Raw genomic sequence first — 14,612 nt, 5'->3', positions numbered from 1 at the left:
TTTATTCATATTTTTCAGTGTCATTTCTTTCTTTTTATCCCTTTTATTTGTTTTAATTCTTTTTCATATTCCTGCCTTGTTATATCCAGATAGGCGTTGCCATTTCTTCTAGCTTTTACTCTGAATCAGTAAGGTTTCAGCCACACTCAAACTCCAACCCCAAGTCCTCTCAGCCAGTCACATTTCTGCACGAGTCATTTGCTGCCTCTTTATGTACTTTGCTGTTTTGTGAGAAGGCTGTCACTTGTTTTTACTTTAGCTCTACATCGGGGTCTGTTTCAGAACAGATCATTTAGAGGATCCACTTGTATTACGTATTGTCTCACAGTTTGTTGCAACTCGACTGACCCTCCTGTTTGGGTCTCAGAATCTTACCATTTGAATAAGTCGAATTGTCTCTTTCCTCTTGGGTCAACAGGAAGCAGCATTCGGGACTTTCAGAAAGAATTTTTGATTTCGATCTTTCAACTCATCCAGCCCCTTAACTTTTTCATTTTCTTGATTCATATTTTTTTTACATTAGAAAGTTTCACCTGGTGTTTGAGGTTTTTTTGTAGTGCTTTCCCCTTAATAAGTTATAAATAGATAAATGAAATGAACAAATGATGAGATTTGATGAGCTTTTAAGAAGTTCTCCCAGTTTCTGCTGTTGACCGTTAGGTCATTTAAATGCTGTAACGGTTTAAACATTCTCTGCCAAAATGCTACAGTGATGAGTCAGGGGAAACAAGCAAGTAGGACTTTGCTGGGAAATGTAGCCCCAACAGGAGTGGTGAATCCCTGTTTTTCTTTTTTTTTTCACCTTGTGGCTGTAAATAATGCTGGATGTGTATAACGTTCCACCATGTTTCGTTAGGTCCTTTGACATTTTAGAGTCTAAAATAGGCCATTAGAGTTCTTTCCTCACTCGTTTAAACAGCTGAAAAGTCATGCTGCCATTTTCTTCTGGTTTTCCCTCTGTTTCTTGTTTTTTTTCCTCCTTGTTTCATTCAGTCCACACTAATGGCTTTTTCATACCACAGCATATTTGCTTATTCACATCTCAACAGTATATTTTCTCATTTGGAGTGTCAGTAAACAATCACCTTGGCTCCAACACTGCACACAAAGCTCAAAGAAGGCTGTAGTTTGTCAGCAACACTCTGACTAGAGTACACTAGCTGTCGGGGTGTTGTCCATCACTGTTGCTGCTCCTCAGTATTTCTGTCTGTAAAGTTGTTTTTCTGTCCGTTTGCCTTCCTGCAAAATGTCTGCTTTTTTTTTAATTGCTTTTTCTTCTGTCTGTCTCATCCTGTCTGGATTTTTGTCATTCTGTCTGCCACCAGGTCATTGTAGATAAGTGAAAACAAAACCTGGCAAGATCTTAGTATTAACTAAGACACATGAATGAAAAACACTCACACATGGTGATTTGGCTGTTGTGATTAGTTCAGAGGACAGCACATCTGGTCCTAAATTGTGTCTGTTGGAGTGTTTAGTGTTGGATATATTTGTATATGGCATCTCATTGTTGGACTACATTAGTTGGTCAGAAACAAATACTGAGTCAGACTCAAGATCTTTCTTATCCAAATATTTCTCTTGCGAAGTGAAAACAAGACACTGGTAACTAGGTGCTCATGCTATGTTTTGTTCGAATTCAACCCTCGGTGCCCCACTCCAGTTTTCTGCGTTGGAATGGAGCTGTAAGTAAATGAAGAGGCTCTTTTCTGGAGGTTGGTGTGGTGTTACAGGAGAAGATGTAATGAAAAGTTACAAATTGTTTCCACAAGCAATCAGGATAAGAAAAGGGCAGAGGCATTTAGCCCTTGTGGTTTTAATTGTGGTGAAACTGTAAGCCTCCCTGCAGTCAGAGGATCTTGATGGACTACAGCTCGACACTGAGCACTCTGTGTTTTCCATACTTCAACTCCAGTTCCACCTTATCCTGGTTATATAATACTGCGTTCTTCCTGTCATGTTTTGTTTCTCATTCAAAAATGACTTTGTCATAGCCCTAAAAAATAAAGAAAAGAAAAAAGAACTCCATAGCATTTTTGTTAGTTTAGGGTGATTCTTGGTACACGTAAATGTGCAAAACTGTAAATGCTGTTCCAATTAACTTTCACTTAATTATTCATTATTGCTCTTGATTTATCTTAAGAGTGATAAATGGAATGTTGACATCTATTACTCTTTTCATTTTTGGCTGACCATGTTGATATAGACATCTGGCACTCAGACAATTGATTTGCAGACTGATTTAACCTGATCTTTATCCTTGTATTAGGTCGTAGTCATGTAGTGCTAAAATTATTCAAATAAAAACATTCTCTTTGGTTTGGTAAAATTCTACCCAAACCCAACTTCATATGTTATACCTATGTTTGTACACAGCTGAATTAAAGTGAGAAACTTTAGGCTTTTAAATGACTCATCGTCGTGGCAATAGCAGATGTGGTTTCTGTTTTTAAGTTGGATTTACCCTTACAAAGCAAAGAGGAGTGAGTTCTATAAAGATGACCTATAATTTGGTCTGGATGTCTATTGGAATAAATAAATGAATTATTTGATTTAGTACAAATTAATCTGACCCTCAAGCCCATTTAGTTATGTGTTAACTATTTTCAATTTTATTTTAGATAATATATTGACTAGTAGCAGGACATAAAGTGGTAATTTACTTTTTCTCGTTGATCAGATGCACTTCATCTGAATGGACATTTTCCCGCTTCAAATAAACTGATTTCTTTGGAATCTATTTGAAATCACTGTACTTTCACTCCAGGACATCTGATCCAGATGTTTTGGTTGGATTAAATTAGTAAGTATGAATGATTCGCTTAAGTGTAAAGATTACACTTGAGTGTAACTGAGAAATGAGCATTGTGAGTTGATGGATCTCAATCTCATCAGCTAAAACAGAGATTTTCTTGCATATTAATAATTGCCTAAAGACAAAAGATTGTGGTGGTTTTAGACATCTCTTCCCTTTTTTGGAGCAGGTACACAGAGCAACGTTCTTTTTTTTTCTAAATTATGATTTGGCCTTTTTCCTTAATAGATGTAATGTGCTTATTTTAACATGACTCCAAATGAATGTCCGGATATAAGACAAGGTCGATTTCATTTGCGGGTTTATTGCAGGCATATCATTTCTCAGAGGACTCAAAGGGGGTTTGTAATCACTGCAGCGACGTTTTATTTTTCAGTCTTCAGTCATTTGTTTGGGTAAACAGAGGAGAGATTTGCAGGTCCTTTGCCAAATGGAGTCAACACGTGTATGAACTGCCATTCACAGGGATGCATGAGGAATAAACATAGAAGAAGCTTGGGTTCAACAGCGGCCGTCAGCCAACTGGACTGCTACTGGTACTGCTGCTCAACTTGACTGTCAAGAAGACATCGTGTGATGCTTAAAGGAGCCATAATAATATTACACTGTGGCTGACTAATTTAGATCGTGTTATAAAATAGTCCTACAATGAGCTGAAAGAAGAAAAAAAAATACTTCTTTCTTCCCAAAAGGAAATTATATAATGCAACGCACTTCCTGAAACCTCTTAAATGGTTTTCATCTTACGGTTGTTGTTTTTCAATGGCTTATGGGAAAAAAAACAAGAAATGTCCAGAAAACGCTCGGGATAAAGAAGTCATTTTTAAATAAAGCCTCAGATTGTAACGGGTTAAGTTTAATCCAAATACAGTAATGATTCTGCCTGGTTCCGTGTTGCTGTTGCTCACATTTAAACATAATGGAGGGGGAAAAGCAGACAAAAAAAACACTGTACTTGCCCCCTGAGACATTACCAAAATTAGAAACCTGAACTAGGTCAAATCAATACAATGTAACTTCTCAAAAAGCCCTTTATGGAGCTCCCCCTACAGGCTTGGAGGTAATGTACGGTTACACTGTCGTAAATACAACACCCTTTCTCTTTCACGTTTCACGTTTGTTGACGAACCGGCGAGGAGTCAGAAGGTGCAAGCTATGTCGACCGAGAAGGTAAGAGTAATCAAATGTACCTGGGAGCGTGAGAGGGGTCTATTTGTTTTTGCGGTAGGTGTGCCAGAAAGCAAGTCGAAGTACTTCCGCTCAGCTGCCGGGCCGCTCCAGCAAAGTTACAGAGCGCAGTTTTTCCAACTCAGACCCCCGAAGGGCATAGGAGACAGGCCAATCGTAATATTAAAACTCATTCTAGCCGCACAACTTTTTTCAAGCTGTTATTTTAAGGTAGAAATGTTACATAGTATTGCCTTAACCACTTATTGGAGAGGGCAGATAAAAAATGGAGGTTGAGAACTTGATTGTTTGAAATACTATAAGATCAAATGACTCAATGTGCTAGATATGTTAATGTTGAAATAGAGCCTTATTGTGTTCTGCCCTGATAATTTTGGTCCTTGTAATATTGTGCAGTGCAAATCATCAGTTGTCGAAATCCCAGTGAAATTGGCAACTGGAGCCTTTTTTTTTGCCTATTGACTGTCATAGTTTGATATTGAAGCTATTGATGTCCGCACAATATCACCCAGAATAAATCATAACTCATTGAAAGGAACGCATTTTCAGTTTTGAGAGGTCAAAGCCTTCTCAGAACATTGTTCAAGCTAGATGTCCTCGCTTCCAGTTGAGTGTTTGAACCAGTGCTTGACATCTTAGTGATGTGGAGGGAGTGTTATGTTGTTCTCTTACTGCATTCAGCCAAGCTACAGTTTTGCAGTAATCAGGGGGTACTTTCCTGCATTCTTCTTGGAGGGTGGTTGTAAATGTGTTGTCAAGTCTAAAGAGACACACAGAACCAGTTGAATGCAAATAATTTCCCCCTAAAAAAAAAAAGCATTAAGGTGATATCATACTGGGGCCGTGGGACAGCTCAAGTCTTTCAGCTAGTACCCACTCAGCTCCACTTGGCAGCAAAATATTTATCCCTTTCTCTCCTCTGTGTCTGCGTTTGATCAGTGCACATGATAGATACGAGGAGCAGATGTTAGAAAACATCAGAACACAACCTGGGTGAAATGGTTTAAAGCCTGTTCTGGTGGGTGATGGGTGGATTTTGAACACAGCACTTTGTATTTACATAGGATCTGTTGTCATGCTACTAAACACACAAAGTCTGCAAATTAGACTGGTGCTGTTTGAACTGATCCGTCTTTTATAATGACACATTCTTTGTACACTTAATGCTCACTTAGTAAATATTAAGCCTATATGTGGTCCAACTGAATATTTGGGTAGATGAACTGTAACGCCTGAGGTTTTGACTTCATTTCTAAATAAAACACTGATCATTTAACTCGCATCATAGGTTTGTTTGAATGTTGCTTAGTAACATCATCCCAGAAGTGTTAACAGTCATTTTTGGTGTGATTATCCTTTACAAGAGAGGCCATGGAAAGACAACTTTGAAAACAAGTCATTTCTCCTAAGTTTGAGGTCGATTTCTGTCTGCCCACACAATTACGCCACAAATTGGTTCACATAAAACTAGCCTCTAAGTATTTTCTTTATTTGTCCCTAATGAATGTTCTGGTTGGCAGTAACACCGTGTCTCTGATCAAGAGCCTCCCAAGTCCCAAGCTTCTCATTGTTCTCTAACATCTACCAGAGTAATGATCTCACTGGCTTTTCTTTTCAGTCCTAAAATTAGCTGCTGGCTCTCTGAGAACATACTTCTTTAGCTGAGAAATATATTCTCATATTTGGCTTTGCTCTCTAAAGGTTGGAATGAGAATTGTTGTCTTTGTTCCTGACTGCTTGTGGTCTGGATGATGGGATTAGATCTAATTTGCCTGTTTACTAGAGGGTCCCAAAAGAGATGAACCCAAATGGAAACATCGGCATTTTTCACACTGTCAGTCTGGAAGGTCGGGGACAATATCTGGTGATGGTCAAGGCTGGACTGCTCACAAAAATAAATAAATGATTTGATAAATAAATAGATAAATAAAAACTGGGGTGGGGGGGTATTTAGCCATGAAACCGAACAGACAAATTACTACATTTTAGAAGAATAAACAGCAGAGTGAAACTAATATATACATATGTAAAAGAGAGAGGGGACTGATGAGTGAACATCAGACAGAACTGTGCAGTCATACATAACTATATTCCAAGCCCAAGTAGCCTGATTGAAATCAGGCTGGTTTTTATTGGCTGCTGTGTGGTTTTCAGAGGGGGATAATATTTTCATTGTGGAGTTATTTATATAGTTTAATTTTTCTGGTAAAGTCAATAATTTATCATGGTAATGATGGTCAGAGTGGGGAAGGAAAACACGAAAAAAACGAGGAATAATGAGATGGAAACCCCTACCGCCTTTAGAAGAATGATTGTGGCCTGCTGGGGACTCTACCCGTCACATTACAATGTCTCTGGCCTATGCACACTGATGAGCCCATACAAACCTCTGATTGACTTCCAGAATGAACTGAGAGGTCTGTGGGGAATGCATGTGTCCTTATGAATCTCGTCTCTGCTTTCATGAATGATAACGGTATTAGGCCTTGTGGATGTTGGCTGCGGTTTTTTAGGGTTTAAGTAAGAGGAGCAGAGGGGGGAAGTTGGGGTTGAGTTGTGGTTCATCAGATGCAGCATGGATTAGTATACTGGCTAGCGGGGGTTTAGTGACAGGATGACGGAGTAAAAGGAGCGGAGAAGAGACTGGTTCGAGATGATTTCACATGCGATGTTTTAAAAGTTCCCGGTGTCACAGAGAAGACATGTCATTTTGTTGAAATTCTTTAGATGTTGTGTCATATGTGCATGGCCCACAGAAATTCTATCTGGTTGAGGATTATCTTTGCATATGAAGTTGTACATCGGTTAGTAAGGTTAGACGATGGAATTTACGAATTCTCTCTTAATTAGTCTATCTGCACATACACAAACTGACAAGTCTTCCTCCACAATTCCTTTGACTTATTAGGGGGCAGAAGGAGAGATGCTGCAGTGTGTATTGTTTTGCATTATGATGTAGAAAATCTGCCTGCCGCAACACTACTTTTTAATGTGGTCTTCCACAGTGTTGTAACAAATGGAGCTCATGTAAATAGTATAAATGTCGAAATCCCTCAGTGAGGTTGTTTTCATGGTTGAGTTACTCAACCCCTTGGGAAAAGTGTATGGATGCTTTGCACTTTTGTTGCTGTGATTAAAGTTTAATTGAATTAGTAGTGGAAAGTCTACTGGTCCTGTTATGATGTTAGTGTTTCAGTGTGATCGTAGATGAAGTGACTTTGTATAGTCATACGTGTGTTCAATAGTAAATCGCACACTTGAATGATTCACAAACACCGCACCACACACCCTTACACATTTTACAGCCTTGTTACTTTGTTGTGGCAGTGTTGTGTTGGACATTGTGAAATGAGGCAACATTGATTTGTTTCTTGCCTTAAAATCAGTGTTGTAATGGGGCTCTGGTGTCTGAATTTTTCTCTGATCACTTGACACATGCGTCGGCTGTTGACTTCAAACACATGTGCCATTTACTTGCTGGGACATGTGATGGAGCTGTTAAAGAGGATGAATAATCACCATCAGAACACGAGAAGGTTTATAGGGAACTGAACTGGCAGCTCCACAAACCAGCTGAGTACTGAGACGGACGGGCAGAGGGAGTGGTTGAGGCCAGTGAGAAAAAAACAGATTAGGAAAGGCAAGGAACAGAGTGGATGGTCAAACTTTGGCCAATAACAAATTAACCTAATGGCTAAGCAAAGGGTGAAAACGAGGACATGGCTGAGGTGGCACAAGGCAGGGGGAATAACCCCACTTTAAGAGGACTCCTAAGGCTTGTTAGGCTTGGGTAGGTTTAAGAGCATTGGGCACTCCCGTCCTATTTCTCTTTCATTTGAATTTAGAAAATCTTTTGTTCTTTCTTATTCTCCGTCCCTGTCTGCATCTCTCGTTCTCTCTCGTTCTCTCTCTCTTTGCCCTCTCTGCAGAAATGGCAGGCGCCAAGTCACTATAACAAGATATGGCAGTTTTATTCCAAATAACGACCCCAGGATTAACAGATAGAGTCTTGGAATGGTATTTAAAACCAAGCACAGAGCTTAATGCAGCGTAGCCTTGCGTTGTTACTTCCTATGGTGTACTTTAGCACACTTTCTGATTGGCCTAACAGACTTTCTCCGGGGAAGAGCTTTCACAATGCTGCTTACCCCCAAAGTCTTTTGGGTCAAGGCCTGCCAGGTTTAGGGCAATTGCTAGGTTTTATAGATGAAAAATGCAACTTGATACTAAACTCGTGACCTCTATGAAAATGAATAAACAGGATGGAGTAGAAATAGACTGATCAAGCGCAATGATTCAAGAGACATTTTGAAAGCTACTATTGATTTTGGGTTTAAATGTAATGCAGAATAGGGGTGTTTTAATATGAATAATGATAGCTCTACCTACTGTTTGTAAGTTTGTATGTTAATGACTATTTAAACTCAAATCAGTGTTTTCTTTCAAATGTACTCACAGACATTTAAAAAGGTGCCAGTTTTTAGTCATGCAAGTCCCACTCCTTCTTCCTGCTAAGACTAAGATGGTGTGTAGTAGATTATTTTGGAAATTGGACAATTTTTTTTTTTTTAAAAGACAAAAGATTATGGTATAGCTATAGATAATCTCTGATTGAATGAAACTTTGCTCAACCAAACATACACACACAAATTACTGACTTGTTTGACGCACTTCATTACTGACTAGTTATTCAAAAAGGAAAAGGCACACTCGGCTTACTGTACATGTTTATTCAAAGAGCATACCCTGTTGGTGGAGGAATTTCTGCCTTGTCTAGAAAACTGGACCAAATGACAGAGAGCAGTAGCCACAGAGCTCTGTCATGTCTCTACGGATCCTCAGCAGGGCTGAATAGGAAACAGCTCCTTAATGAAGTCCAATAGAAAAACTCCAACACACACCCACTGGCATTACAGCAGTTTATGCCGTGCACGCTACACATTACTTAATGAAAAACGCTCCATAAAACAAAATCTGTCCTGTCAAAAGCAATTTTTGCCATCATTCACCATGTGGGTATTTAGCATAGGAACCTTGGAATTAGATGTATATAATTCACACAGAAAATGTAGCAGAAGAGTTACAGTGAAGGAAAACGTAGATTGGAAAATATGCTTTGCCAAATGTACAAAACATGCAGTTCAACACTGATTGTAGGCATCATGACAAATAGTCTATTTCATAGTCCCCAAGTGCAAAAGGCACCTGGATGCTGAGCGTGAGAAAACACTGGAAGAGAGTCCAGTCTGCTTTCTTCCACTTACACGCGTGTGCGCACACACAAAGTATCATCATGCACCTGCGGTCTTAGTCACTCATTCTATGCACACATTCTTGTGCACACACACACACAAACACAGATCCTCAATCCACAAGTTTTTGGCAAGTTGCCACAGCAACAACACACGAGTTACCAATTATCAATTTACCATTGTCCCAGTAACATGTTGTTATTGCCATGCCAACCATTGGTGATATTCGGGAACATGACATCTGAGTGGGCACAATAGTGCTGTGACATCAGTGCTATTTCAAGACAACTGTGGGATAGAGCTGCTGAGCAAGGCAAACCTTTAAATCATGGAATATGTCTTAATGCGTCTTCAGAGAAACCTCCCCTTCTCTAACCTCTTATGCCCTGATGGCTTTAACATTCACAGACCTCAATTTAACCTGGTAGGCTTTGTGTTCTCTGCATATGCCTCCATCTCAGCCCCCCGTCTCTGCTTCTGTCCATCTGTTTCGCTCAGTTTCTCCTTCTCTGTCTCGTGTTTCTACAAGAAGCGCCTCATGAACATGGGAGTTGTCTTTTTGTCCCCTGGTTCATATGGTTACCCTAAAGGTTAATTGTATATATTTGTTGCTGTCATTTCTGTTGCCATGAGTGTCGGCAAAGACGATCATCCCTCGTCTAGACCACAGCAAGTACACAAGGACAAATCATGTCTAGGACAGCATGTGTGTGTGCGTGCGCGCGTGCATGCATTCGTGTGTGTACGCACGCACACACTTTCTGTCAGTTCTCACAGTTCCCTCTCCCACTGTAGGAGACAAGAAACCTGAGTGCCAGCATTACATCACCTCAATGAAGTGTCAGTTAAACATCATATAACATGATACTGTACAGCAAATGAAAATAACAGAGATTTTTAAAGAGGGTTAGGTAAAGGATAAATGCACGACAGTACATTTCCTCATGTTAATAGATTAGATAGTTATTTTGTTTAAGATTTTACAGGGTGCTACATTACTTATGTGGTAAAGAGGTTACTTTAGCAGTGGGCTAAATGTTTAAACAAATCTGATATCGCTACTGGGTGCATACGGTCTGAAAAATGTTGACGAAAAGCACAATGTGATTGACTATGAAAGAAGAACTCGAATCCAGGGCCCCCTGCATCCTTCACCATTTTCTTTCTTTCTTCCAGAATCCCGTCCTCTGTCCATCCCAATGAGGGTGATGCCTGACACCACAGTTGAGGAGTCATGGACTGCCTCAGAGGAGAGAATGAAGGAACTAATCGCCCATGCCTGGGATGCTGTAAAACGACTTACTCTGCAGGTACCAAGCTAGATTGTCATCATGTTTGATCCCTCTACTGCATCCACTACCCATCAGTCAACAATAGGCAAAAGTTTACAATATTTTCTTTTGCTGTGGTGCAACGACACAATGGGCCTCATGCAAGAAGCGTTCGTACGCACAGATTTGTTCTTAAATCGTCCGTACGAGTGATTTAAGAGAATTTGCGCATTCACCAATCTTTTCGTATTTTACGTTTTCTTTCAGGTACGAACAGAATTTACGAGTGATCCAGAGCTGTCGTAGGAGTTTCGTAAAATAGTCCGCTGTTATTCAAATCACGTTTGCTTGACTAATGGATTGTATATTTAATTACTTTGAAGAAAACATAAATAAATATATACATTATACCCAACAATGATGCTGACATTATTCTGTTTGACTTCAAATATGCACTAATCGAAGGTTAATTTGAATCTGTATATAACGGGAAGCGTAACCAGCGGCTGACTTGCGACTTTTGGATGCCTCAGCGCGTCAGGCTCTTGGAAGAGAGCGTGTGGAGACAGACGAATGGCTGAGATCGCGATTCAGATTGCCAAGGACTGTGCTGCTGCAAATATGCAGCTTAATTGCTAGAGCCACAACTCCAGAGAGAAACACGCCGATCAAACCCAATTCCACCACACGTCCAGGACCTCACCACCCTTGGATTTTTGGCCACGGGAACCTTTCAGAGGGAGATTGGAGACAGATCAGGGATGTCCCAGTCCTCTGTGAGTCGTGCGCTCCCCTTGGTCATCAAAGCTCTCATCAGTTTATCAACCATGGTACATCAAATTCCCATACGCCGCTGTCCAACAAGTGCAAATTAAGAGGGACTTTCATGCCGTGGCTGGACTGCCAATCATAATTGGAGCACGAGACATATACGCATCAAAACACCCGTGCCGTTGTGGAGCGCACTGCTGAAGGCCAGGTGGGTGTGTCTCGATACAGCTGGGGGGCAAAATAGCCCAGAGGAGGCATGCCAGATTTGCGCAATATTGCCATGAACGAGGGTCTCCTACAACCTGAACCAGCCCAGGCAGACAAGAAGCTGTGGTGCCAGAAGACCCCCCTCATGGACCACCCCATCAAAGTGCCATCATGATGAGGCAACAACTGATTGCACGGCTTTAGTTGCAGTCATCGATCGCCTGCCCATGGCGAGACGTTTTTTTTTAAGCCATTTTCATATAAAACCATTTATTTTTTTATTTCGCTGACATGGTATTAACAGCACTCGTAATTGCTTCCAATTTCTTCACTTTAGCAGGTCCCGTCCACTGCTGACACTGCTAAAAATGACAGATTTTCCTTTTTGGATCTCTGAAAGCAGAACTTTAATCTCAGAGCCCGTATTCTCAGCACTCAACACTTCCTGGCACAGGAGAGAGGAAGCACAGCCTTATATGGTATCATTTAGGGCGTGGAGTATGCAAATCTACTATCCTCGTGCACGTGAACTTAAGATACGCACAGGTGTGATTCATCATTTACGCAGGTCGTTTACACACTTTTTCCGAAGTTAAGAGCGCTTGTTGAATCTGACGTGGCGTGTTCGTACGAGACCTTCTTACGAAAAAAGTAAGAGAAATTTAGAATAAAAATACGAAAATGTTCTTGCATGAGGCCCAATGCTTTTTTTCTTGGCATCTAACACTACAGCACTTATCCGCATTAGTCTTTTCTACAGTAATGTTTATGGCACACAAACTGAATTCTGAATCAGCTCTAGAGACCATCAAACCATGTTCCTGTCCACCTCTTTGCACAGGTGCTACAGAAATATGCGGCGGTTTAGCTTAACACTGCCCTGCTAAGCTGTCTCCGAACTTGTGGCTGTATCGTTTCCAGGGACTCATGTTAGCCAATTAGCTTGTTTTACATATATATGCATTTATGACAGCTCATGGTTCCTTGTGGCTTGCTGCGTGGAAATACCTATCAGTCTAAAAATCGAACTGGAAAGTTAAGAGCTCATAGTGTGTCTCTGCTTCCTGCATTTGACTGGAACAGTTAGCAGAGACCACATCACAACCAAGCCCATCTGAAGTTGATCAGGAAGCGTAGACAGCTCTTGACTGGCATCCCCATGATGCAAGAGCACCACATTGTGTTGAATGCGCATTGATCATGTGGGGAGCATTACTGAAGGGGTTTACTGACATCTTTTTGCATACTACAGTTTTCCATTTTCAATAATACTGTACTATAATATTTAGAAATAACACGGTTAGACCATTTTTATTTTAAGAAGATTGATCCATTCTTTGACTGTTGGTGTTTTCAGTCACACCACAACATGCTTTTTTGTTGCAGTGAGATGTCAAATTTCCATCATCTTAAGATTTCAACTATCATAAATCAAATGGATTCTGTTTTACCTCTTGTAAGTGCTGTCAAGTCTTCACAGGTGCATAGTAGTTTTTTTGTCAGTTGGTATGTAGTTGCATAACTCAATCACAGCTAAATAATTTAGAATTAGAATACAGCTCATAGGCAAGTTTCTTTGTGCATGTAAACAATAACCAATGAGGCAAGTTCAATAATCATTCTTAAGTCTGCTTAATTCTTTATGCTAGTGCCCCAGAAAATGATGTCATTCAAACATGAAAGCGAGCATGACACATGAATTGAAATAATGCTCCAGAATCCAGGTCTCATGTCAGTTCATTGAGATGTTTACATTACTTCCACAAAAGTAACTGAACCTTCTAATAGTTTGCTGAGCCCGTCATTGCCTCCACTTTCCCCTGTCCCCTTCGGCTGCGCGACTATAGGACTGCACCACAAACTGCAACAGTAATTAGGAAACACTCTGTCCTGTTGACATGGGAGTGGAAGCGAACCAAACCGAATAACCCAACAGCTGGTACCCCAGGTCTTGGATATCCCCAAACTTAAACCACTCCATTTATTTAAGTGTGGTGTAAACAGAATATCTAATGGCTCACACTACTGCTGCACATGTGCCCAATTTACCATGTGGGGTTTCTTTCCATCTTTTACAGAAGGGAAAGGAACTAAAGGGATTGAGAGAGGTTGGGTCCGTGAGACTGGCAGATCCAAAGTTACAAAAGTATTTATTATTCTGTGGCTGCTCAGAACACTTTAAGCTGTTTAAACAGAATAGGAAAATTTGATAGTTAGAGATTGTGTAAACTGTAAAAAATGTAATAGTTCTGGTCTGAAATGCGGTCATGATGCTTTGTCGCTATGACATACTTACACACAAGATTTATGAGAAAAGAGACGAAAAGAATGAGATCCGCAATTCCACACTGTTCATTCAAATACTGACCCTGACTAATGTAAAATGGAAAAGGTACAATACCCTAAGGTTTACTTTGTCACTTTTTCCACCAGTACCAGAAATTCACAACTATCAGAGACGACAGAGAATAGACATGTTCTCTGATTTTAGCATCACACATTTTGGTCACATATGTTAGTTGTTCAAGTTTTAAGCTTTTGGCTGCATTATCCCTTATCATACCTCTAGAAATCTGGACAAGCTATGTCTTACCATACTATGTATTTCATTAAACAGGGAGTTTATAGTTGAATATAGCTAATGTAATGTTTTAAACACCACTAACTCAAAGTATAAAAAGCAGAAAAGCAGCTGGAGAAAGTCGAAGAAGCTCTGATTCTGATTTGAAGTTTTGGTCTTTGTAGTTATGCACTAAAATGAGCATAAGAGACCCTACACTTCTCTTTTTTCAATGACATAGGTGATATAGATTTGTGCTGATGTCCTGTCATGCGCAGTCAGGGTCCAGGTTATTACGTGAATCCATGAGTATCGCAATCTATTTGTGGGTGATTCTAAAACCAAACTCCAGAAATGCTTCTGAGCCATGGTTCCTATATGACTCCAAATAAAACTTGATTCTCTATCCATCACATTTCTTATACTCTCTCTCTCTCTCTCTCTATATATATACTATAGCTTTACCGTATGTTTATGGGACGCCTTTTCAACCAGTTGAGCTAACTGGCACCCTGGGTGGGGAACTTCTTTCGCAAAGTGGAAGTATC

At 40.2% G+C, this 14,612-nt stretch overlaps 1 protein-coding gene across 8 annotated transcripts in view; it reads left to right on the top strand.

The window, feature by feature from the left end:
* Positions 1 to 14,612, top strand: part of vps13b (vacuolar protein sorting 13 homolog B) — a 310,547-nt gene that overhangs the window by 138,933 nt on the left and 157,002 nt on the right. For all 8 annotated transcript variants that reach the window (XM_075464765.1, XM_075464763.1, XM_075464764.1 and 5 more), the window contains exon 22: positions 10,432 to 10,565. In XM_075464765.1, coding sequence (XP_075320880.1) covers positions 10,432 to 10,565 — 134 coding nt within the window. The remainder of the gene's footprint in view (positions 1 to 10,431; positions 10,566 to 14,612) is intronic.

Source organism: Odontesthes bonariensis, chromosome 5 (assembly GCF_027942865.1).
Source record: "Odontesthes bonariensis isolate fOdoBon6 chromosome 5, fOdoBon6.hap1, whole genome shotgun sequence".
NCBI lineage: Eukaryota > Metazoa > Chordata > Actinopteri > Atheriniformes > Atherinopsidae > Odontesthes > Odontesthes bonariensis.
The sequence above is the reverse complement of the archived record's forward strand: the minus strand, read 5'-3'. Positions and strand labels throughout refer to the sequence as shown.